At 33.8% G+C, this 25,920-nt stretch overlaps 3 protein-coding genes across 3 annotated transcripts; 2 read left to right on the top strand and 1 right to left on the bottom strand.

The window, feature by feature from the left end:
- Nucleotides 1-707: 707 nt before the first annotated feature.
- On the top strand, nucleotides 708-3,452 carry LOC112695427 (ammonium transporter 2 member 4). The gene is made up of 3 exons (XM_025747770.3): nucleotides 708-1,334; nucleotides 2,398-2,683; nucleotides 2,772-3,452. The coding sequence occupies exons 1-3, from the start codon at nucleotides 768-770 to the stop codon at nucleotides 3,359-3,361; spliced, it is 1,443 nt and encodes a 480-aa protein (XP_025603555.1). The 5' UTR covers nucleotides 708-767; the 3' UTR covers nucleotides 3,362-3,452.
- Nucleotides 3,453-7,855: 4,403 nt separating this feature from the next.
- LOC112695426 (uncharacterized) lies at nucleotides 7,856-11,830 on the top strand. Its single transcript, XM_025747769.3, has 4 exons — nucleotides 7,856-9,472; nucleotides 9,988-10,182; nucleotides 10,940-11,121; nucleotides 11,301-11,830. Exons 1-4 carry the CDS (start codon nucleotides 9,172-9,174, stop codon nucleotides 11,610-11,612), a joined length of 990 nt encoding a protein of 329 aa, XP_025603554.1. The 5' UTR covers nucleotides 7,856-9,171; the 3' UTR covers nucleotides 11,613-11,830.
- An 891-nt stretch (nucleotides 11,831-12,721) lies between these two features.
- LOC112695425 (GDP-mannose 3,5-epimerase 2) lies at nucleotides 12,722-15,917 on the bottom strand. Its single transcript, XM_025747768.3, has 7 exons — nucleotides 15,646-15,917; nucleotides 14,861-15,271; nucleotides 14,647-14,740; nucleotides 14,422-14,551; nucleotides 14,188-14,320; nucleotides 13,545-13,752; nucleotides 12,722-13,083 (listed from the first exon to the last, which is right to left on the bottom strand). The coding sequence occupies exons 2-7, from the start codon at nucleotides 15,268-15,270 to the stop codon at nucleotides 12,928-12,930; spliced, it is 1,131 nt and encodes a 376-aa protein (XP_025603553.1). The 5' UTR covers nucleotide 15,271; nucleotides 15,646-15,917; the 3' UTR covers nucleotides 12,722-12,927.
- Between the last annotated feature and the right edge of the window lie 10,003 nt (nucleotides 15,918-25,920).

Genomic DNA, 25,920 nt, shown 5'->3' with positions numbered 1-25,920 from the left:
TAAGTTGCACTAAATCAACTAAGAAACATAATTCTACTTCAATTCCATGTTGTGCGTTAGAATGTAACTGATGATATTATTTACATTCGCGGTCCTTAATTAACTCTAGATTGTTTAAAAATCTTATGACAAAATAATCACGATTGGAGAGGAATGCGCAAGGCCATCATTAACTTAAGAGTAAAGTTAGGAACCAAAAGTATATCAGCCAAAACCCAACCAAATATCTTTGGATGAATTTAAAATTTTTACGAGTTAATATATATAGATGTTTCTTCTCCTAAATATTAGAATGTTTCTTTTTCATATTAAATGGATGTTCTTTTATATATTTTTTGAATTTGTGATTGTTAGAAGTGGATAGATTAACGTGAGAAAAAAGAGGAAAGTTTTTATAGGTTTTAATTAGGTTTACTTAATCAATTTAAAATTTTTTAAATTTTGAATTTAAAAAATTTAAAATTAATTAATTATTGATATAAATTAATATAGTTTTGTTTAATTTTTTGCTATAAGCTTTTGGTTCCTTATACTTTTCCTTAACTTAAACTTTAAAATTAGTTAAGCAAAATAATCAAACATCACTCACTTTTAGAATGATTTGATAGCTGACTTTTTCATGTATGTGTTGCGATTATTTAGCCGGCCTATCCAGTCCTATATACGAAGAAAGAAAGATTAGAATGAAACTAATTAATAAGGTTGATTATAAGTGACATTAATTAGTAGCTAATTGCATAGAAAGAAGCTAAGGGAGGTGATCGATAATGGGAGACGAGACGAGTCCTGAGTGGATGAACAAGGGAGACAATGCATGGCAGCTGATGGCGGCAACAATGGTGGGGATGCAAACAATTCCAGGGCTAGTAATCTTGTACGGAAGCATGGTGAGCAGGTCATGGGCCATCAACTCGGCCTTCATGGCCTTATACGCTTTCTCCGCCGTGTTCGTTTGTTGGGCCAGCTGGGCTTACCGCATGTCGTTCGGCGAAGAATGGGTGTTTTTCTTGGGCAAGCCGGCGGTGGCGTTGGACGAGAAATTCCTTCTAGGGAAGTCGTTTCTGGGAGCGTTCCCTACTGCAACGATGGTGTTCTTTCAAGGAGTATTTGCGGCCATTACTCTGGTTCTTATTGGCGGTTCATTGCTAGGAAGAATGAACTTCCGTGCATGGATGCTGTTTGTTCCTCTCTGGCTTACATTTTCATACACGATCACTGCTTTCAGTATTTGGAGCCCGAATGGGTGGTTATTTAAACTTGGAGTTATTGACTTTGCTGGTGGCCTTGTTATTCATGTCTCTGCTGGTGTTGCTGGCATTACCGCAGCTTTTTGGGTATGCCATTACATCTTTTTTTTTTTTTTCCATTAATAACCCAACTTTTCTTTTTGGTGACTATTAATAACCCAGCTTGTACAAACTAGTAAGGCCTCCACTCCTACAAACACAGTAAAAACAATTTTTTCTAAACTTGTTCATTTCACAACGGTTAAAAAATATTAATAATAAAAATATAAACTATGAAAAAAATTAAATCAACAAATAAATTAAAAAATAATTAAATTACATAAACTAATAGACCAAGAATTATTGATTTTAACTAATATTAATTCAAATGATGATACTGAATTTTTTTCAAATCAATACAATTTTTTTATTTTAATTTTATAATAAGTTTTATTTAAAAATTCAAAAATAAATATATATGAATTGTTAAAATAAAAATCCTAAATTTATCATATATCAAAAAATTCTAAAAGCATTCAAATAAACATTTAAAATTAAAAAAAAAAGAGAACTCAAAATCTTACCACCAATAAGATCATTCAAAATATTTAGGGTTAAGTATGTTTTTGGTTTTTAAAGTATAGATTGAATTTTTTTTCATTCCTAATATTTTTTTGCATACAAAATTATTCCTAAAATTTAAAATTAAATTTTAAAATCGTCTTTTTTGCTTAAATATTAAAATTTTGGACCAAATTATCCATAATAAAAAAATTATAAAATAAAAAAATAAGAGAAATGGACTGTTTCTGCTCCTATAAAGAAAAAGAGAAGAAGATGGGAAAAGGAAAGAAGAAAAGTTTCCCACAATCTACTTCTGCTTCCTCTTCTGCCATCACTTTTGTATGATTTTAATCTCTAAAGTAAAAATAATTTTAAAATCAAGTTAAATCTTAGAAACGATTTTGTACGTAGAAAAAGGTTCGGAACGAAAAAAAATTTTCACTTGTATCGTAGAGATCAAAATCGTACTTAATCAAAATATTTACGATAAATTATCCAAAATATGAAAAGGTTGGGGAAGAGAGAGAGAGAAAGAGGCTTTTTGTATTAATATTTTTTTAAAATAGTTATTGTGAATGTTAATATATTTTGGTCACAATTAAATTAGGTGGGTCCAAGATCAGAGAAGGAAAGAGAAGCATTTGCTTCAAATAATATGATTGTAGCATTGGGAGGTGCGGGCTTGGTTTGGATGGGGTGGTCAGGCTTCAACGGCGGTGCTCCGCTTGCTGTGAACACACTTGCATCTCTCGCAATTCTAAACACTCATGTCTGCGCTGCTACTAGCATCGTCACATGGCTCGTCCTCGACAGTTTATGTTTCGGTAAGCCAACCATGTTTGGCGCCATTCAAGGCTTGATCACCGGCCTTGTTTGCATTACCCCCGCCGCAGGTATACTTTAACGCCCAAGATTCAATGCACCTGCAGTTATGTTTTTTATAAAGTTGATAACTGAAAACTGTTAGATAATAATTTTCAGGAGTAGTGCAAGGTTGGACAGCAATTTTGATGGGTTTGTTCTCAGGAAGTGTACCATGGTACACATTGATGGTGCTTCACAAGAAGCTCAAATTCTTAAACAAAATAGATGATCCAATGGCCATTTTTCACACACATGCCATAACCGGAATTCTTGGTGGAATTCTAACAGGCTTATTTGCTGTTCCTAAATTGTGTCGCCTCTTCTATGGAGTGCCTGATTGGAAGAAATACACTGGACTCTTTTATGGCCTTAAAAATGGTTTAGCCCATGCTGGTTTGACTCAGTTGGGGATCCAACTTGAAGCCACTATTTTTGTAGTTGTATTTAATGTTATTAGTACAACCGTGATATGCTTGGTTGTGAGGAGCATAGTGCCATTAAGGGTTGATGATGAGGATGCATTGCAAGTAGGTGGTGACAAAAGCATGCATGGAGAAGAGGCATTTGCCTTGTGGTGTTCCCATCAGGATAAGGATACCAAGTTTGAGAATGTAAAGCAAAACAAAGTTTATGACACAAAAGATTTTTCGTCCTCCATTGACGAATCATCAACCAAGAAGGCTTCTAGTGAAGTTCAAATGGTTTGAGTCTCACTTGGATTCTTCAATTTATTATAGAGCAATGCTAGGGGCCAGTAATATTTGTGATTGGTAGTCATCAACTAGCCATCAATGATGATTTGATGGTATGAGATTGGTGTGAGATTTCATCCAATGACTCACATTTCTCTGCTGGTTACATGCTGGCTAAAATGCAATAAAATTGCTGCTCCTAGACTTTTCCTTTATTATATTCCCATACATGTAAATAAAGAACAATCCACATGGAGTTCTACTTGTAAGGGGAAAAAAAGAAAATCAAAGATAGGATAAAGGATATCATCATGTAGAGTTGGAATATAACGATGACCACGCTGATTTATAAAGAAGATTAAATGAGTGTGTAGTGTGTATTGTACGGGTGATATCTTTGTAAATGTGAACAACATTGAAATAACTAATTAGGACACTAATTAAATATATAAAAATATAAAATACAAAATACAAAATACAAAAATAAGTTTTTTTTTTTAAATACAACAGGGATATTCTCCAAATCTAGATATCAGGTATAAGATAAAGGAGTTCTTTTATAATTATCGATAATGATAAGCTTTAATATGACATGGGGTAAGACTAGAAAGTTTAGGGATCAGCATTTTTATTAAAATTTAGCTTGTACTTAACCATCAAAAGAAAAATAAGTAATTCTACGCTGTTAGATGTCATTTCACACCATTAAAAATATTAATGATGGCTAATTGATAACTACATATCACAAATTCTACTGACTTCCTAATCTTCGAGTAAGAAAGTCTCGGTAAGACTTGAGACTTTCTATGATAAGTTACCTCGCTCCTCTGTTCCCTTATGCAAAACAGTGTTGACATTGCAGTTTTTATTCTCTATTTATCAGCTGAAAAATACTACGAATGATGGAATTTGAGTGATCCATTAGATCTTCCCTCCTTGTTAAGACCTTAGTTGGTAATTATTTGGTTAGTATCATTCAAAGTCAGAGACAGACACACACAAAAAGAAACACAACAAAAAGATCATTTGTATATTGTTGATAATGATGCACAAGACATAATAGTTTAAGAGAGGAGGTGAGAAGGATAGAGAAGGGAGCGTACTTGGATGAGAAAGTAGGAGGCAGAATAAGGAGGGACATAAAATGGAGAAAAAGAAAGGAGGTTCAAGAAGGATTAAGACTAGGACAAAGGTCAAAGTTAAAATTTTAAAAAATAATTTTGGACAAAGTGAAAACAGTGTCTCATAAATGGTGTGTTTTCGTTTTGTAACTTTAAAGAAATAAAACGAATATATATATATATATATATATATATATATATATATATATATATATATATATATATATATATATATATATATATATATATATATTAACCTAGCTAAACATAATTAACCTAAAACCTCTCTTCTAATTTTACCGTTTTATCGTTTCACAACTCAGAAACCATAAACGGCAGTGCCATACTACCAGGTTCAGCTCGTGGCGTCATCCTCCACCCCTGACAGACGCTGCTCTTCGGTCCACCATGTGTGGGCAACATCTGACTTCCGTAACTCGCTTCAGAACGCCGCAAAGTTTCTTTCCCATCAGCGTGGTCACTGCCGCGTTACTTAGAGTTAACACTATTTACGCTGCAGCATCGCCGTGCCACCCAGTTGCGAGGAATAAAGAGGTTCTCTTTCTCATCAAGAGTGCACTGCTACTGCTGCATGTCGGTGATGGCGGCGTCCTTGAAGCCTCTTTGCCCTGCATTGTCGCGATAAGACGTCCCTTACCCCAATCTCGAAACATCGCTTGACAGAACTAATTGGTAAGTGTTTAGTAATTGGAGTTGATTGATATAGTGTCTGAGTACCATGGTTTACAAGTTGTTGGATGTTGCCATTGATTTGGTAATAAACATAGATTTGTTAGATGTTGATGTTGATTGCATTTGACGATTTTGTTAAAGAATTTGGTTATGGTGTTTTATTTTGCTAGATGATTCTTTTCTACTATAGTTGGAAAATAATTGAATACTAATTGTATACATTATTCGATTTTGTCCAATAGTTGATTTTTAAAATAGGGTGCCCCTGATCTGTTGCTGAAGCTTAGCATCATACATAAATATAGATTTCCTTTCATACTTCATATGCACTTCCAACTTGTTGCTGAAGCTTAGCATCATCTGTAACGGATCAGCTAACTTCATATGCACTTCATCAGTAACGGACCGCCACTCGGCACATGCACCGGTACAACCACGCGAGTGCTGCCGACCCCCAGCTGTAACCACCCATATCCTCAAGCCTAGCCACGTAGGGTAGCCACCTAATGTGAATATAGGTTCCGGACTTGTCGGCCAACAGCTGAGTGCCTAATAGCATCATGATATAGGCTCGAGCATAGCGCCTGACTGTCTCCTCGTCGGCTCCCTTAGGGCACTCTCCAAACGTCTCCTGGAACTAGCTGCAATTCACTGCAAACTTCTGGATTTGGTTCGCAGGAGGTAACACACCGAGCAACTCCTGAAACTACACCCAAGCTGGACGGCCACCCTGGATGTATATCTGGAAATCCGTCAAGCAACCACTGACATAACGTCCGTCGATCGGCAACCCCAACTAGTACACCACATCATGCAGTGTGATCATGCACTCCCCGAACGGCATGCGAAATGTGTGAGTTTCTAGACATCACCGCTCGACGAAAGTATTGACAAGGGACTCATCCAATCTGAACCATCTCTCATTCAGTCTCGCAAGATGATATAATCCCGCCATCTGTAAGTACGGAACGTATCTCTCGTCGAGTCGCATGCCCTGCCGCCGTCGCATGCTCGAGATGCATCGCTGGGGTTGCACATATAATGGACCAGATTATTAAAATCAGTTACAAAATCACTAATAGAAACCACTAACAAAACCCACTAACATAATTCACTAACATAAACCACTTGTAAAACCACTAACAAAATCACTTACAAAATCACTAACAAAACCACTAACATAAACCACTAACAAAACCATATACATTGTCACTAACAAAACATAAAAAATTGGTCACATACAAACTTTACCAACGTCACTTACCAAAAAAGCCACTAACACGACGTATATAAACAAACGAATAAGTTACTTAATCCTATTTTTAAAAAAATATTACGTACTAACCTCGTCGTTGATGACCCCGACTATATGAGCAACTCTATCCAAATGATATAGTCTGTCTGGATTATCCTCCAAGGGCTGAATATCCTGCTCGAGCCTTTGTTAGAGTGAATCTGGGTCATTTTCTCTGGGATTTTGGGGGATATGATAATGGAAAAGTGATTCGAATGAGGTTGGTTCGAACTCCTTTTATAGTCGAAGCAAGTGTAATTTGAAACACCCCAATTCGAATTACTACTAGAGCCAAAAAATGACTAATTCGAATCAGCCAGATTCGAATTACTTAGGAACGCGTGCTTGGGTGTAATTCAAATTACTGTGTGTATAATTCGAATTAGTGGGTGTGTGTATGTGTGTAGTTCGAATCAGTATAATTTGAATTACATGTAAATAGAATTCGAATTAAGTTGATTCGAACTATATAAAAATATCTCTTGGTTGATTCATGAACCAGATTTTGATTTGGCTGATTTGTGTAATTTTTAACTCCTCTTGACTTATTTTAGTAGTTTGCCCTAATAAATATGTTTTTTTTACTTCATAAATAAGTGCATCATAATATTTTGACATAAAATTTACAAGACCTGGATTTCATCTATTTTAAATTTGATTTTAGTATAATTCAAAAGTAATGTGATTTTACCAAATTTAAAATTGAATAAAAAATTTAAAATTATTATTTAAGATCGAATCTAAATCAAAGACAAATCTAACTTCATTCGACTTATATGCACCCTCCGTAAAGGTTTTCTCCCTTGGTTTTTGGATTTCAGCTAAGTTTGAAAATTGAATTAGGTTGTAACTTGTAAGTAAAGTAGTAAACGCAATGCTTATTGCTTCTGTTAGTTCGGTATTAATTTCGTAGTATAGCATTAAGTTAATGGTAATACACGTGATACTTGAACTACGTTATTGAATAACTTAGAGAATGAAAAACCCTACATTTTAAGCAAGCCTGCAGCAAAAATCACTTTGAATTCCAAAAATATATTGTACTAAATACTAATTTGACTATAATTATAGCATATAAACAATAAAAACTTGAGAATCTACTCTTTGTCCTGTCTTGACTAATACTCCATCAAAAAATTTTAACAATATTAAATCTAAAAAATAATTTATATTTGAGATAAATATTAAATCGATATTCAAAAGATTCTGACGCTTATAAAGTGATACCTGATTTTTATTATTAACAAAATAGTCCTTGAATAATTTTAAAATTTAACAATCATACCTCTAAACTTACTAAAGCACATCTCCGACAAAAAAAAATGTTGAAATGGCCACCGTATTTAGATAATATGACAACCTTATTAAATATATATACCAAAGTGAAATTTTTAATTAATTATCTCAATCTAACCTGAAAACTCCCACTCCCTGAATCCTAATCATTCCTCCTTTGCCAACACACATTCTCACTCACAAAGCCAAAACACAGCGCCTCAACTTTCTCACTCTTACAGAGCAGCTGTCGCCGACACCGTACAGTCATCGCCCCGTCGATAGGTCCTCTGTGTTTGCCAACTCACGTCGTTTCTGCACCTTTACTACTATCGCTTTGCCTGACCCACTCTCTATCGTCCATGCACCTTTATTGTTGTTTATCACTTATTGGCCTCGTTGCGCCTCTCGCATGTAGTTGTATCTCGTCTTTCCAGCAATCACTGCTTATTGTTTTTGTCAGTCGTCGCTCGTATCTACTTGTTGCTCGCTGTTAGTTATTGCAACTGCCTTTTCTGCCTCCGCCTCTTAATGTTATTTGAGGTTTTCATTTTAGATGGTTGTTTTCTGATTTTGTTATTTATATGTTGGATATCAAGTTTGAAACTTGAAGTTTCTATTGTGCAATTTGGTGTGTTGTAGCATCATGGATCATGATTTACTGTGTTTTAGCATCTAGTTTTTTTTTATTGTTCTTCAGCGTTTGTTTTTGGTTTTTCTTTTTGAACTATTTTGTTTTGTCTTGTTATGGTAGACAAACTACTTCTTTTTATGGTGATTTTCAGACCAGTGGTGGTGGTACCTAGAACAACAATAGTAGAAGAAGGAGGGACTGTGAAAGGCGTGAGGCGAATCCTTTTGCAGAAATTAACTTGGAAGAGGGTAGCTTAGCAAAATTAATTAAGAGAAAAGAATTAGAATTTTTTTGTTTGTAATTTTTAAAATTAATTATAAAAAACATACAATATCATTAAAATACGATGGCTATCTTAGCATTATTTTTGTTAGAAATGTACTTCAACTAGTTAAAGAGTATACGTGTCAAATTTTAAAATCATTTAATGACATTTTTTCAATAAAAAAATTAGATATAATTTTTATCCGAATCTTTCAAGTACCAATTTTATATTTACTCCTTTATATTTTAAATACTTTTTTTGCTGACCTTGTTGTTGTAGTATTAACCAATAAAAGAATTACAATTTTATTACTTGACCATCACAATTCACAAGCTTAAAAAAGCAAAACCTTTGAATATTTAATAATATAATAAATTAAATTAAATTAAATTAAAACTTGTTGAAAAGTAGTAAGAAATTGGAAGAGTAGTTTCTTTGCGTGAATGAATTTGAGAGAGAGAGGGAGTGAGTCGCAAAAGACGCATTCTAATACCGTTTTTCATTCATCCGTTTCCAAAGTCGTAAAGTCTTCGCAGTCCAAAAATGTCAGACGGAGCATTGCAGGTACTCGACGGAACGCATCTTAGGGACGTCGATCTCACCCTTCCGCCGCCGCCGGAGCTCCATTCCGCACTCTCCGGAGCTTACATACTCGACATTGCTCATTCCAGAGTCTCTGCTTCTCTCTTTGGTCTCTCATTGCCCCAACGTCTCACCGCCACCGCCCTCACGCGCCTCCCCGCCGCCTCCGACCACCACGCTTTCCGCTCAGCAGAGTTCGACCTGGAAAAGGCCTCGCAGATTCTGAGAGACTACGTAACCGCGATCGCCGATGAACTCAAAGGTTAGTTATGTCTTCTTTTTCGTTTTCTTTTTCTGCTGCTTCTGCCGATGATGATGATGCATTCGTTACAGGTAACGTCGTTCGTGTGTTCATCGTTATCAAACTCAATATTAGCAAATTAAACTAAAAGAATCAACTAATTGATTAAAATGTTTTCTTATTTCAAGTATTAAGGTATGGATTCTCGATCCACAACTTTGTTCAACTGAACTGAATAATAGGAATTGCAGAACAGATCCATGCCTTTGGTATCACGTGGAAGAAAATAAATAATAATACTAGAAAGCAGAAAGCCACTGAGCTTTCTATATGATCAAATTTGACGGAAACATGATCAGGAATTCAGGATAGTTGAAACTGGTGGACTTGGATTTAACCTTCTTAGGAATAGAAAAGCCACTGGAAATTTTGTTCTGTTTTTAAATTTCATATTTCAATGCAATATTTACAACTTGGTTGTAGTATTTAAGATTTAAGAACAATACATATTTATTTATTTAAGCTTCCGTGTATAGATAATCCTCTTGTTGTATCGGTCTTGGATGGAAGCACTCTCAATTTGTTATTAGAGGACGAGGATGATTTTGCTATGTTAGCCGAAAATCTGTTCACGGATTTAGATGTTGAAGATAAGGGAAAGATCAGCAAGAGTCAAATTCAGAATGCGCTGTCCCAGATGGGCGTTGATATGGGCGTTCCTCCTTTCTCAGGTTCACTTTCTATTCATTGTTCTTGTTTCCAGGTTTATTATAGATTACCCAATCAGTATTTGACATGAGGGCCTGCAACTTTGTCAGTTAATCAAATTGTTATTGATGATGTGTTTTGATTTGTCTAATATCTCATCCCTTTTTTGTTTCTTTTTGGTTCCATGAATTATTGTCTAAGCTATGTTAGATTGATAGGAACAGGTAATATAATGCTATCATCTGTAAGACTGTAACAGACAATTGCATTCTTGTCTTAAGTTTTATATGGTATCAAAATGGTTTCCCAATGCATTTTAATAGAAATTTGCTGACTGCAGAATTTTACAAAATATTCTATCTTGAGAAAAAAACAAAGATTTTAGCTTGCCCTGACTAGTGATTAGTCCCGAGGCTTATATGACTCTGTTCGTTGTTCAATTCTGGAATGCACAGGAGTTTGCATCACATTACCACAATTATTAGAAGACTTCAATAATAATATTAAATAAATAAAAACTGATCCCTTGGATTGTCATGGCCTCACGGGGGTATTTACAATTGAGAAATCTATATGCATTCTATCTTTCACCCCTCAAAATTATTGAGGGTATGCAAGATCGTAAGCTATATGTTATGCAACATAGCTGTGAGTCTGTGACTTTGTTTATTGACGATCATGACTCATCACTTTGTGAACTAATCTTTTTGCCCGTTGTGCACTCAGTTTGATTAACTGAGTACTCCGATAAAAACTAATATTTTTAGCGCAAATGAGCAGAATTTCCTCAGCTAAATGACTTGTTGAGAAAACATGGAGCGGATGGAGAGGAAGAATTGGGTCAGGCACAATTTGCACAGCTTCTCCAGTCTGTACTGCAAGATCTGGAAGAGGAACTTTCTAAAAAGAATGTTGTTTATATCCACAATATTCAAATCATAAATGGCTCTAAGCTAAGACAGGTATTTTGTTCCCCTCCTTTGTGGCTACATCATGTATCTTCATGTTGTAAAGTTTGACTTCTGGCCTTCTCTCTAGTTTACAGAAGAGTAATGCATCATCATCATGATTAAAATAAAAAATAAAAAAAGTAAAAAACACAAACTTGACTCATCAGTGTATGTTATGGACGATGCTGCAGGTATTGGGCAATGAAGAGGAGCTAAACAGCATCGTCGTGAAGGTATTGAAGGAAAAAGCAGAGGCAAAGGATGGGTTAGGAAGCATAGAAATAATAAGGAGCTTCCTGGAGAAAAACGCTAAGGAGTTAGGTTTACCACGATCTGAAGCTAACGAGGCAGTTGTTCTTCTGTACGATGATGTTTTTACTAATGTTGCGAAAGCAAAAGGCAGTGCAGAGTTAGAGAAAGAGGAGCTGGTAAAACTTGTGAAGGATATACTAGAAAGATTGGCAGAGCAGCTCCAGTCAAATCCTATTTTCGAGGAAGCTTGAGGTAAGTAAAGAGCCACATGTATTGTAAGTTATACCTAGTGAGTGATGTATGTTTAAAATGCGGAACCATGATTTGGGATCTCACACAGGAGGATTATGTTGTGTAATGAATTTTACGGATGTGAAGCTTGCTTCAGTAGCATGCCCGTGGCATTATTAGTATCTCTATGACTATCATTATTGTTATTATTAAATATTAATATATTATAATTACTACATGAAACTGGACACAGTTGTGTAAAGTGTAAACCATATATAGAGAGGGTTGGAATCATTTGCTAAGATCATATAGAAAGTTGGTGGTGAATACTTTTGGCAAAGTAGCAAACACAACCAGCGATGAGTGCAGATATCCGAAAGCCTGGGAAAGTGATTCAGAATAAACCAGCAACCCATTTGGGGAACCATCGATTTGATTGGCATCATGGCAAAAGTAGCAGTGAACTTTACAAGAAACAACATCAACACACAACACACATTGGCCAAGTTCCACTCCGACAAGAGAAGAAAGACTAGAAAAATGTGCGGTCAGCGTTTTACGTACGAGTAGGATTAGTAATTACTTCATTTAGTTGGACCTCCACGTTGGTTGAAGAATGTGTAAGCAAAGGTTGGCTCACAGGAATCAAATATAAGCCGCGCCCGACAACGACATAAACAAAAAGGTGGTGTGCCCATCCTAATCCCATTACCAAGTCCGTAGCTTAGCCCAGAAGAAAAGAGAGACAACTTACAAAACCTACCGACAGAATCTAACCCCACTTGCTCTTTTTCCGTGGCTCTCATCAAAGTCACACTTTTCTTATGGTCTCTACGGCTCTACAAACAAACAAATAACTTGAGACCAAATAATATCAACAAAATATATTAAAGGATAACAAAACCTCGATTGATAAGAAACTCAGATCTCGTCCAAAAAACGAAACTGAAAGATTAACAATTAACAGGCTACATAATGATAACTGACTTAATTAAGACAAAACTTGTGTGTAATATCTGCTTTATTAGATCTACTACACGGTTTATTGTAATACTCAAAATTTTTAATTTACTTGTTATTTTCGCCACGTCATGGACATCACTTGCATTGAAATTCATAGAGGCGAAAATTACAAATTTCGAAAATTTATTAAAATTCCACCATTTATTTAGACTTAAAAGCACATGCTATTTTAAAATTTATAATGCCTTAATAGCACCTTATGCACCACAATTTTGCCTTAACAGACTACACTGAACAATAGGAACCTCCAACCTGAAGTACACATGACACATTTAGATGATTATCACAACATCTCACTGCATTATATTAACTTTATTCTTTGCCATCTGCTGCACGAAGTGAACCCAGTTGAACCGGGGCTTGAGTCTGAACCACTTTGGATGAGCCATAGCTTGATAAGTCAATACCTTGAGCCTTCTCCTTCTCAAGCTGCTCTTTAATCCAAAAGTATGTAATTCTTAGACCATCCTACAATAACAGAATTGATATATTGATCCGTAAACCATACAATCCTTATCCAAGAGATACAAAGAAAAAGACAATACTGAGACAGAAGCAGCATCATGGAAGATAAGATCAACTATGCAGAGTCAAATTCGACGGATAAAATCAAATATTTGATGGATAAACTACAAAAGGAATATTCTGAGAATGTAAGATAGGATCGAAAGGAGGCGCGGCAGGAAGAATGTTTTGATTATTCCAGTACTCTTCTCTTGAAGATGATGATGGTTTGAAATTAGCAGGATTAATAATTAATAATCAGACAGAACTAACGGGAAGCTTTGTCACAACACATTAAACTGAAACCTGTGCAATGGGTATATGATTGTTAAGCAGACCTTAAACTGAACTCAGAGCTAAAAATAAATTTTATAAAATGGAATCAAGAGGTAAGGTAACTTTCACTACATCAATAGAATCAATACCTTCAATTTCATAGTTGGAGCCCAACCAAGTTTTTCTTTGATTAGTGTGTTGTCTGAGTTACGACCACGAACACCCTCTGGGCCAGGAATGTGGTGTATGGGAATCTTCTTGTTCTCAAAGCTAAGAACAATCTCAGCCATCTCATTCATGCTGACCATCTCATCACTTCCAATATTTACTGGATCCCGAAAATCTGATTTTGTCAATCTACAAACAAAACCAGGCCATGTTAAAAATAACTGACCAATAAACAGGAAACATGCTTTCATATATATAGCAACAAACTTATGAGGTTTTCCGGCAGAAAAATCCCTCTTGCTTTCATATATTCAATGGTGGATAAGGCTATTTAATAAGATAATTTTCCATTTTGAAAGCTCAACTTAATGTACGGAAATTTGCAAAGAAGCCTTCCTAAGAATTTTGGAACGCAAATATTATTAAACTAACTTTAACAACATCTTTGGAAATAGAAATCATTACTAACAGAGACTGATCTTAATCTTCTTTAAATTTCTGACAACCGTAAATGGAAATTACAATGTCAAGTTCATCATTAACAGAACCACAAATCTAAGATTTCAATTTCAAAATGAGAAACGCTAGAAAGAATTAATATAGCTGCATGAAAGAACAACAAACCTAAGAACACCTTCAACACACTCGTCAATAAAGGTAAATGATCGTGTTTGTAATCCATCTCCCCACATCTCAAATCTATCTGCAGAAGTAATTGCCTTTCGACAAAATGCAGCAGGAGCCTTCTCCCTTCCACCTGCACAATAAACAAAAACAAAGCAAAACAACTTGTCAAATTCAAAAGGTTATTTGTTGGTTAAGATAACGCAAAACTTTCAATTCAGTGAAAATGTATACCTTTCCATGTCCCAAAAGGACCATATATATTATGGAACCTCCCAATGCGACACTCAATTCCAAAATCCTTGTTATAGTGCTTGCATAACTCTTCTGTTGCAAGCTTCTCAAGCCCATATGCATCTTGTGGCTAGGAGGAGTTATAAAAACACATTTATATCGAGTCTAATTTGCAGCTGAATAACCAACATAACTGAATCAAACAATTAAAATTGATCAACAAACCTCAGCAGGCCAGGCATCAGACTCCTTCAAACTGACATTAGTTTCCAACTGTTTGAATTCAGGGTAGATACAAGCACTAGAGGCATAGAAAAACCTAAAACAAATGTTTGAGACACCGATAAAGCAATCATATAATCAAAACTATATATATGTCTGCTAAAAGATCAGTCCAAAAACTGTTTGTGACATGTAATTGAACAATGGACTTGCTAACCTCTTAACACCATTAATCCTGGCAGCCTCAATCATGTTAAAGCTAATCATTGTGTTGTTATACATAATGACAGAGTGGTTGGACTGGATGAAACCCATGCCACCCATATCAGCAGCAAGATTGAAAACATGGTCCACACCCTTGGTAACAGTGAGGCAGTTATCCATGACCCTGAGATCAACCAGATGGAATTCATGGCAGAACATGTCCTCAGTCATGTGCTCATTCTTCTTCCAGTCAGAGGCAATGATGTAATGCCCCTCGGTCTTGAGGCGCCGCGCGATGTGAGAGGCGATAAAACCACCGGCACCAGTGATGGAAATTCTCAGCTTCTCTGATGGCCAGTAAGGTTCTCTCTCAAGCTCCTGGTAGGTGTATGCACCATAGTCGGTTGTTCCAGAACTTCCCATTCTACAAACAGAATCATAATCATTCACATTCACAAAAAAGGCACATAATTGTTCCGGGAATTAAATGCAAAAACAATTGCGTATCATGAAATTAGAACACAACAACATAAGACACATGGTTGCACATGGAAGACAACGTCAATTATTACATAAGAACAATAAAAATAAGGGCAGCATATGCAAATGAATCACTCGCTCTATTTCCCTGTGGAAAAAAACATACTTTTTTACAATTACGGAAATAAACAAGAAAATTCTAATATATTCAAAGCTAAATGACAGGAAAGTATTGAAATTGAAGCAAAACAGAAAGAAAATAAGAAGTAACTAGAGGATTTGATAGAGAAATTGCGTAGAAAAAGGGAAAATAGGTACCTGAAGGTGAGATTGGAAGGCTAAGAGGAAGAGATAGTGAGTTGGGAAGGAGAAGAATGGTGCGATAGGTTTTATATATAAATATATACACTGTTTCTGAACTGTAAAGTCAGTGAGGACTGCGGACCACTCATTTCTCTCGTTTCACTTGTCACTAATATCACAACGATTTTCATATGCAACGAAATCATTCACTTTCCACCCTTACTATTTACTCCTTTAGATAAGCGTTTAGACGAGTACAGAAAGATTATACTATTTTTTTTATGACTAAAAAATTATGTTATTTAATTTTTAATTTATTGGTCTCTAATATCTTTTATTTTACTTATATGATCAATTCATTTAATTGTTTCTCATTCTTTAATTCCAAAATAGAATTCTTTTAAATAATTTAAATGAAATTTATGAATACAAAATGTGTTTTTTTTTTTATTGAAAAACATCTCTTGATTTTAATGATAATTGAGTGAAGTTTTTCTTATTTTAGAGACGATAATTTAGTTTTTTTTATTCTATCTCTTATAAAATTTACTTTATTCAATAAATATTTATTGATGTGTATTTATGTAAAGTACGAAAAATATCTATTTAATTTATGTTTTTATTAATATTTTTTAAGTTTATTTTACCAATTTATAAAAATTATTAAGAGTCTTAATTTATTTTTTTAATTATTTTTCTAATTTATAAATAAATAAAGTTTTATGCTTTTTATCTTTTTAATGTTTCAGAAAAATAACATATATATTTAAATTCTTACTCTTTAAGTACTAGGAAGATGAATTAGGCCTCTAATTTTTACTCGTATTTTATTATTCTATATTATATATTTGTATACATATTTTTCAATAATTACTAAAAAAAATACAAATTTATATTACATATTCATATATGATCAATAAAAATTAACATGTTTATAACGCAATAGTGTAATTACAAATAAAATGGCTAAAATAAAGGTATTGTAAATTAAATAAGATAAACACTTATATTATTATTATTATTATTATTATTCAAAATATCAATTCACATAATTCATTTTTTATTGTATCTCTCGATTAGATTCTCATATATATATCAACTATTTTTTTAAAATGCGATCTAAATAGTAAGAATCCAATAATTTAAATACCCACATAAAATCATCCAAGTTATTAACTTTTTTTACCAATATTATCCAATAATATATTGTAAATAATCTCTTCCAAAATTTTAAATCACATAAATAGAAATAGATAATTTAAATCATAAACAGAATTATATACATACTCATATTTATTTATTTATTTATTATCTCAATATATCGTATCTAACAATTTAAGAGTATTGTTCTAAAGATGACCTGAAATCGGACTAATTGGATTTGAATGTATGGCCCAAACATTGGAAATAGGTGGTTTTCGACTGGTTTATGTCTGTAAGCCGCTTTTCAAGTTGTTTGTAAGGTTGAATAGATGGGGGTGGTATCTGCAAGACACTCCAATGCCTAAGTCAGCAAGGGATTAAGTAAGTTTAGAATATTGGAATCTAAAAGTATTTGAGTGTGTTAGGGTATTTATAGGAGATGAGCTAATAACCACCATTGAAGTAGTTCCACTTCTGATGGTGGATAACCGTCCCTTTATCTTAAGGTTGTTGAGATCTCTCTTTTAGAAGTGGGAGAGAGATTTACGGAGGCCGTTATTCACTTAGATAAGTGTTAAGTGCATGCTTACGTGGAACCCGACCTCTTGAAGGAGGTCGGACAAGCGGTAGAGACCAATCTGCTGGATTGGGCCTTTTAACTCGATTTTGGCCTGGCTTTATTATTTGGGCCAGGGTATGAACAGTGTCCCTACTCGAATCTGATATCTTTACTGTGAGTTGGGTTTGAGTATTAGTCGAACTCGGGGATACTTAGGTCAAGGTTCTCCTTTCAAGTCGGAAAACCGACATGATTTTTATTTTAAAACCGACTTGATTTTAAATTATCAACCGTCGCATCTTTTGGCTCTTCGCATTTACACATTGAGAGCAATTACATTGGTAATTGCGCCCCCTTCAATCAGTGGGCTACTTTTATAGTTATGCCCCCTGACTTCTTATAAGTACTCTTCAATATTCCTCTTTCTCCTCTTTCGTCTGCTCTCTAAATTTTCTCTTCATGCTTTCTTCCATATTCGAAAGACCTTCGCGCTTTGGTGCTTGCCTTCTATGTTCCTGGTTTTTCAGCACTTTCGGCGTCCCTTTCATTCTTGCTATCAGTTCTTTTCTCCAAGAAAGGTTAGTTTCTCATTACCTTCACTCTTTATTGGCTTTTACAGTATCTTCGTTGTTTTTATTAAGTGTACTGAATAATCGAGGAAGAGACTCTCAGTAGGCTTTATGGCACCTTCATTATTTGTAGTAGGAAACTTTGGATTTTCGTGCTTTTCTTTTTACAAAAATCGTTTCCTTTGATGTGGTTGATTGTTTTGTTTGAAAAGGAACCATTTTGTTTCAAAATCTATTTTTGATGGTTTCTTTTTCTTTGTGCAATTAAGGTATATCTTCCTATATAATTTTCCATTTCTGAAAATATCCTCCCAAATTTCAGAAGCCTTATTGAGATGGGTAGATTTTTATGTCCTTTCAAAACACCAATAGTAGATGACATTTTTATAACCGAACTTAGGAAACACCATATGATCTGTAGTCTTGATGCTAACGAACCCAAATACGAGATAGTGGCTCTAAACCCTGAAGACCGAGTTTGCTGTGGGAGAATTAATGACTCTGACCCCCACTTTGGTTTTATGTACGATTGTCTGTTTATCCACTTGGGGATTATCCTTTCATTCTCTGATTTTGAAATGGAGATGTTATCCCATTGTTGGGTAGCTCCTTCTCAACTTCATCCCAATTTTTAGGGTTTCCTCAAAATTTACCAGCTTGTCAGCCATGCACTCAATTTTTTGATCTCTTTAAAGACCTTTTTCTATCTTTTTTACTTAACAAAGCCTTTTAGTGCTAAAAATAAGCAACAGTGGATTTCCTTCTGAACTATACAAGGCCGGAAATTTTTTTTCATTTTTGATGAGTCTTTCCATGACTTCAAAAATTTCTTTTTTAAAATCCAAGCCACTGAAGGCCATCATCTTTCTAAATGAAAATAATGAGTCCTGATTTCCTCTATACTAGGTTGAAACTTCTCCTGTAGAGAAATATAGCCTGGTAGATTTGGACGAGGTAGAGGACGCTATGGTAGAGTTTTTTTCGAGAAGCTTGGGGACGGGCTCCAAACATGGACACCAAGAAATTTCTTCTTGGATCTCCGAGCTACGTCAGGACCAAGCTAGGTGGTTTTTATTTTTTATTTTGTAGGCAACTTTTTCTACTTTTGACTTGTGTACTAATCGTTTTTACTTTCCTTTTCAGAAAAAATGAAAAGCGGGTCGAAAGCTTACCAAAAGGTGCAGGAAGCCAAGAGGAATGCTCGTGCCCGAGCTGCTGCACAAGAGGTCAAAACCTCTGCCACTTTTCCGTCTCAAAGCTCAGGTTTGGGGACTTCTTCTTCTCAGTCAATTTTGGTAAATCCAATTCTTACTCCTCCTCTTCCTCCTCCTGCCCCTATCCCCCCAATTCTTTCTTCCTCGGAACTTGAAAAGAAAAAAAGCAAGATCTTGGAAGCCGGTGCCTCTAACGTCGGGGACACCAGTTTTGACAGAGTGAAATTTTTAGAAAGCACATCCTTTCACATAGTCAAATTGCTATGGATGATGCTACTATCCGCAATCATCTTCAGATTTTAATCCGAGGAGGAATTTAGACTACCATGGTCTGTACTTCTCTTCTTGATATGTTAGAAAAAACCCCTTTGAGTGTGACCCAGCTTTCTTTAGAGAATCTCCAAGGGTGACTGGCCATGTATCAAGAATACGAGAAGAGGCTACAGGAGGAGAATGCTCAGCTGAAGGAAGAACTTTCTAAATCCCAGGAGAGGGAGAGAAGCTGATGGCCTCTTGTGCGATGGCTGAGGGCTTGAAGGAGAAAGTCGAGCAAAATTATGTCAGGATCTTTTTGGACAATATTGACTTCTAAAAGGAGTTGGAACGGCTCTGGAAAGGTTATCAGGATTTGGAGGATTCCATTGTTGAAGGGACTGAGGAGGTGTTCAGGGTTCTGAAGGAACAGGTCGGAGTTATTACTCCCAACATGGACCTGTCACCTCTTCACCCTAACAAGGTTGTCATTAATGGCGAAATAGTGTTTCCTCTCCATCGTGTAATTGATTCCGAGCTGAAGATGGCGGGCCAACGCATAATTGAATCCCCTCCTCATGAAGTTAATGTATTCGAGGAGTTACTGCCGAATTCTTTTGCCCTACCTGATGCTGCTCCGACTTTTGTGGCTAACCCGACTTCCCCTCTAGATGATAATCTTCCCATTGGTCCTATTTGAATCTTCCCTTTAAGGCCCGGCTTGTGGGTATGTTTTATAAACACTTCATGTATTTTTGTTTATTTTTGCTTTGTTGATAGTTCCTGACTCTTGATCTCTTAAAAAATATCTTTAACAACAACTATTGCTTGCTTTTTGGATGTTTTTGGTCCTTTTTTATCTAAGTAGTTGTTTATGCAAAGTTTCTATTTTATTTATGTTAGATAATTTTTGCTGCTGTTTAGCAAAGTTTTTGAGAAAAACTCTTTTACTAAATAATCTCTATCTTGGTAAGGTTTTTATGAGGACACCTTTACCTTCAATTTTCTAAGGGACTTTCCCATTTCTTGCTTTTCATTACTTTGTTCGTATACGCTCGAGCTTTGCTTTGTTTATTAACCCCCGGCAACGGCGCCAATGTTCCGGGGGTTATCTGAAACCGGATTGATTGGACTTGAATGTGTGGCCCAAACATTAAAAAGAGGTGGTCTTCGACTGGTTCGCGTCTGTGAGTCGCCTTCCGAGTTGTTTGTATAGTTGAATAGGTAGGGGTGGTACCTGCAATAGGGGTTAAGCAGGTCTAGAATATTGGAACCTAAAGGTACCTGAGTGTGTCAAAGTATTTATGGAGATGAGCTAATAACCAATATTGAAGTAGTTCCACTTCTGATGGTGGATAACCGTCACTTTATCTTAAGGTTGTTGAAATCTCTCTTCTAGAAGTGGGAGAGAGATTTATGGAGGCCGTTATTCACTTAGATAAGTGTTAAGTGCCTACTTACGTGGAACCCGACCTCTTGAAGGAGGTCGGATAAGCGGTAGAGGCCAATCTGCTAGATTGGACCTTTTAACTCGATTTGGGTATGACTTTGTTATTTGGGCCAAGGTATGAACAAGTGTGTTGATGCATGCAGAATGTGAGATTCAAATTTCTTATACTTACTTAAGCGAACGAGTGAGTTGACCACTCAACTAACCCAATTTAATTTTATATACATAAAATTATATGATAATATATTTGCACCATGATTTTTTTTGGTAGTTAGCACCATGATTTATTTGTTGGCTACACTACATTTGTTGTTGAATATGTTAATACCATAAGATTTAAGGTGCATTGTATCAAATTGTCTTATGTATTTATTTGTTTATTTATTTTGAGCAGAGGGTCCAACGACCCAAGAACAAGCTTTAACATGGAGTTGGAGTAGAACCATAATCAATTATTTATGTTACGGAATTGGATTTGGATTCCGGAGGCTCTACAAGGCACCTTCCTAATTTAATTTATTCACATGGTTCACCTTCCACACTTAAAAAATGTTGGACGGTAGTGGGATTCAAATTCTTTACACTTATTTAAGTGAGTTAATTATTCAATCAATTCAATTTGATTTTATACGTAAAATTAAGTGAATGAGTTGACCACGCAACTAATTTAATTTGATTTTATATACGTACAATTATATGATAATATATTAGCACCATGATTTTTTTTTTTTTTTTGGTAATTAGGACCATGATTTATTTGTTGGCTACACTACATTTGTAGTTGGATATGTTAATACCATAAGATTTAAGGTGCCACTGTATCAATTTGTCTTATATATTTATTTAATTATTTTGGGCAGAGGGCCCAACGACCCAAGAACAAACTTTAACATGTATTTGGAGTAGAACCATAATCAATTATTTATATTACGGAATTGGATTTGGATTCCGGGGGCTCTACAAGGCACCTTCCTAATTTAATTTATTCACATGTTCCACCTTCCACACTCAACAACTCAATCTCGAAAATGTTGGACTGTGGCCCAAACCGTAGCTTAGTCCAAATATTTTGAGAATAGGGCCCAAATAATGGTCCACTTAGTGTTAGTCTATGTTTTTTTGCCGAACTTTCGCTTTTTGGAAAGATGCAGCTAAGGGTTAGTTGGTAGTTGATACATCACCCATAACTAGGGGTGTGCATGGGCCGGATAAAATCGGTCCGACCCGAAATATATACCGGGCTTATTTGTTAGACCCAAATTCAGTTCTAAACCCGATGAAATCTATAGACTTTCAGGTAAAAACCGGATGAAAACCGGGCCATTAATATTATATTACCTTGATACCTTCTTATAAGTTATCATGTAAAAATATCCAAATTTCTAAGACTCTAACCATTATTTGACATGGTAAAATTCACTTAGAAAAATATAACAAGATCCAACTCTTCTCTAAAATTAAATCATAACCATAATCAATATTAATATTGTCTAATAACACCAAATATTTAAATCAATACAAATAACACAAGATTATGCATTAGTCTAAAGTCTTATGCATTTTAAACATAAAACATTAATTTATATCTTATATATAATGACTAATAACACAAAATATTAAGGTTTACAATACTTAAATTCCACATAATAATAGCCATCATCCATCACTAATAACACAAAATATTAATTGTATATGTTGATCGGGTCACCGGACCGATTTCAGGTGACCCGAGCTATGACCCGGACTCGATCCGAAATAATGACCGGGTCTATTTTTGAGACCATTACCCAACTCTAGACCCGATGAAATCACACCAAATTAACTCCTAAAGTGTTCGAAACCGAACCAGATTTTCGAATCGGACCAAGCCATGCACACCCCTACTCATAACTAATAGTGTTAGTTAAATATGAAGCTATGTTAACTTGCATAGTTTAATTTAACCATAGTTAATTGAATTAGTTTGTTATAAGTAGCTTGTCAAAAGCTCCTTTATTAACTTGTATTTCTATTCATTAAAATATGATTCATGTTTTGGGATACTTTTCATTTTCTAATGCAAAACTTCGGTCTTTACAAATCTAACAAGGTCGTTGTAAAATATAAATAAATGAAAATAAACGATATCAAATTTGTTTAAAAAATTATAGACTAGATTTGATCGAATGTACATGAAATCCAGACAAGCATAAAAAAGGTGAAGACTTTCTAAAAAGTAGATTAATATATGGCGAATACTATAGTATTTATTACATTGTACCTAAATTATTAAAAATAATAAATAAATAATATTTAATAAATTTTATATGATTTAATTTTTATTTAAATATTTTATTTTTTATTTTAAATTAGACAATTTAAATATCATAATAAAAATACCATAAAATTCACTTTAATATATTGTGAGTTGAATACTTTAATAATTGATTATTTAAAAGCGAGGTTAGAAAGGTGGGGGCCACGGAGACACTTGTGTTTATCCATTTGAGTCAGTGACAACGCAACCATGACTTGGACACACGCCTCGCCGCATCCCTCGTTAACCCAAATGGTCAAATCTCAAACTAATTCGTTCCTTCCTTCTTTGTCACCAAAACTGGCTAATTTTTTAACAAATAAAAAAAATTAAAATAGCGTGTAATTTAGTATCATGATTAATAATTGGTATATTTTTTTACTTTAAACAATTATTTGGAGAGTTAAATTTTACAGTGTAAAAATCGAAATATCTAATTAGTATATTTAAAAGATTTTAAAATAAAAAAATTAAATTTGATTTCAAATTTATATGTTTTAAAAAATAAAAAATACAAATCTAAGAGATATTTTATTTACACAAAAAATATATCAAATTTTTACATTATTAAAAAATACCACTAAAATTACAACACTAAAATTAAAAAGCACCACACAATACTAAAATAAAAAAACACCAAAACTTGCTCCAATTTCAATTTCAATTCCACCACTATACATTCCATTCCTATCCCTAGTTAGGGTGGCAATATGCACCCTAACTGCGGATACTCAATTCGATCTCATTCGATTGGATAGAATTGTCAATTCGATTTGTAGTGGATAAAACAGAATACAGGTAGAATTTTTGTATGGATCGAATAGAGTGTGGGTTGAGTCTCAATCCTATCCGCACTTTATATATGTATATGTATATTTATATAAAAATATGTTTCAAGTGAATGTTGAACTAAAGACCTCTCACTAAATGCAAATAATTCTTAGCCACTAAAAAAAATGAGAAAATTCTACTCCCCTTCCCTGTGAGATGCTAAAATGACACTCCATTCCCCTCTATTTTACAAATGTACATTTCCCTCCCTTCTAACTTTTAAAAAACCTCATTTTTAATCCATTTTAAACTTTTTGTGTTAACTAATGTTAACTTTATCCATTTTTTAAGAAAAAAAATTATTTTTAAAAAAAATATTCATTAACAAAAATTTTATTTTTTATTATTAAATTTTGCTTAATAAAATATTCTTTAATAAATTATTTTTTTATTAATTAAATTATATTTTTAAAAAATTTAATAATTATGTTATTTTTTTAAATACCCTTTAATAATTTTTTAATTATTAAATTATAATTTTACCAAAATTTTTGTTAACAATTTGTTTATATTTTACTATTAATTTTTCGATATCTATATATTATTTTAACATTAAATAAAAAATTTTAGTAAGATTATTTTTCAATATCAATAAATATTAATTGTTATACATATTACCAGTGGTAAGATTTTTTTATTTAATATTAAAATAATATATATTAATATAAAAAAATTAATAGTAAATATAAAAATAATTGTTAACAAAAATTTTAGTAAAATCACAATTTAATAATTAAAAAATTATTGAAAAATAGGTATCTTAGAAAAAAATAATTTAATTATTAATTTTTTTGAAAATATTTCGTTAAAAATACAATTTAATTAATAAAAGAATAATTTATTAAAGGATATTTTGGTAAGCAAAATTTAATAATAAAAAATAAAATTTTTGTTAATGGATATTTTTTCAAAAAATAATTTATTTTTTTCATAAAAATGGATAAAGTTAACATTATTAACACAAAAAATTTAAAATGGATTAAAGATGAGGTTTTTTAAAAGTTAGAAGGGAGAAAAATATATATTTATAAAATAGAAGAGAGGGGAGGGACATTTTAACATCTCACAGGAAAGGAGAGTGGCATTTTCTCAAAAAAGATTATTAATTGATAATTTAATATTTTATTTTACGTTAAAATCAGTTCTATTTTAAATTATAATCAGATTATATAATAATGCATATCTTTTATAACTCACGAATAAAATCGAGTATCCGCAAATTAAAAATAGATAAAAATAAAATTGGAATATTCTCAACCCACAAATAAGATTAGGATTAACTTAAAATCTTACCCTAACTTATCCTATTCATTACCACTCCTATTCCAATTCTCAGTTCCATTTCAACGTTGATACATTTATTGAATCTTCTTATCTAATGTTTATTTAAGAAATGTTAGGTCTAAGCATGCACACTTGACGTGCACTCTATGTTGGTAATGTTGGTATATATAACGAACAGACGAGAGACCAGAAAAAAAATCAGAGGGGAAAAGGAAACATTCAAAAAGGGAAAGGGGTTTAGGATATTGAAAATTAAAGGCTGAAATTTTGGATAGGGCAGTATTGATATTGAAACATGATCCATAGAGTGTAGGAGGATTTCTTAGATTTGTTCCAAAAATACAAACTGCTACTAACAAGTTGGTTGGAGAAAGCGATGGATGGAGCCACTTTTGAATTCCATAAAAGGCAGAGACTAGAGATGTGGATTAGGATGCACAAACACAACACCAACCAAAACGGATGAACCTTTCATGCCATATCACCGCCCATTCATCCCCACAATATTAAATTCTCCTAAATACTATAAAAATTAAATTTATTTAATAGTGATAGTGGTGCCCCCAAATATCTTAAATTAAACGTGACATTATTTTTGTGGTGATCATTTGATTTACTACACTACTAGTACTACGCTTTTACACATCCATACAACTTATCAATATCAAATAATGGTATATTAAAATTCAAAT

This window comes from Arachis hypogaea, chromosome 6 (genome assembly GCF_003086295.3).
Source record: "Arachis hypogaea cultivar Tifrunner chromosome 6, arahy.Tifrunner.gnm2.J5K5, whole genome shotgun sequence".
NCBI classification, from domain to species: domain Eukaryota; kingdom Viridiplantae; phylum Streptophyta; class Magnoliopsida; order Fabales; family Fabaceae; genus Arachis; species Arachis hypogaea.
This window is presented reverse-complemented; position numbering and strand designations above follow the sequence as displayed.

Bases quoted from the DNA above. Each gene is read 5' to 3' on its own strand.
- LOC112695427 (XM_025747770.3), top strand. From the start codon at position 768: ATGGGAGACGAGACGAGTCCTGAGTGGATGAACAAGGGAGACAATGCA. The intron at 1,335-2,397 runs GTATGCCATTAC...CAATTAAATTAG, and splicing joins GCATTACCGCAGCTTTTTGG to GTGGGTCCAAGATCAGAGAA. The intron at 2,684-2,771 runs GTATACTTTAAC...AATAATTTTCAG, and splicing joins TTGCATTACCCCCGCCGCAG to GAGTAGTGCAAGGTTGGACA.
- LOC112695426 (XM_025747769.3), top strand. From the start codon at position 9,172: ATGTCAGACGGAGCATTGCAGGTACTCGACGGAACGCATCTTAGGGAC. The intron at 10,183-10,939 runs GTTCACTTTCTA...GCAAATGAGCAG, and splicing joins GGGCGTTCCTCCTTTCTCAG to AATTTCCTCAGCTAAATGAC. The intron at 11,122-11,300 runs GTATTTTGTTCC...ACGATGCTGCAG, and splicing joins ATGGCTCTAAGCTAAGACAG to GTATTGGGCAATGAAGAGGA.
- LOC112695425 (XM_025747768.3), bottom strand. From the start codon at position 15,270: ATGGGAAGTTCTGGAACAACCGACTATGGTGCATACACCTACCAGGAG. The intron at 14,741-14,860 runs GTTAGCAAGTCC...CATTTGTTTTAG, and splicing joins AGGATTAATGGTGTTAAGAG to GTTTTTCTATGCCTCTAGTG. The intron at 14,552-14,646 runs GTTTGTTGATCA...AACTCCTCCTAG, and splicing joins CTGATGCCTGGCCTGCTGAG to CCACAAGATGCATATGGGCT.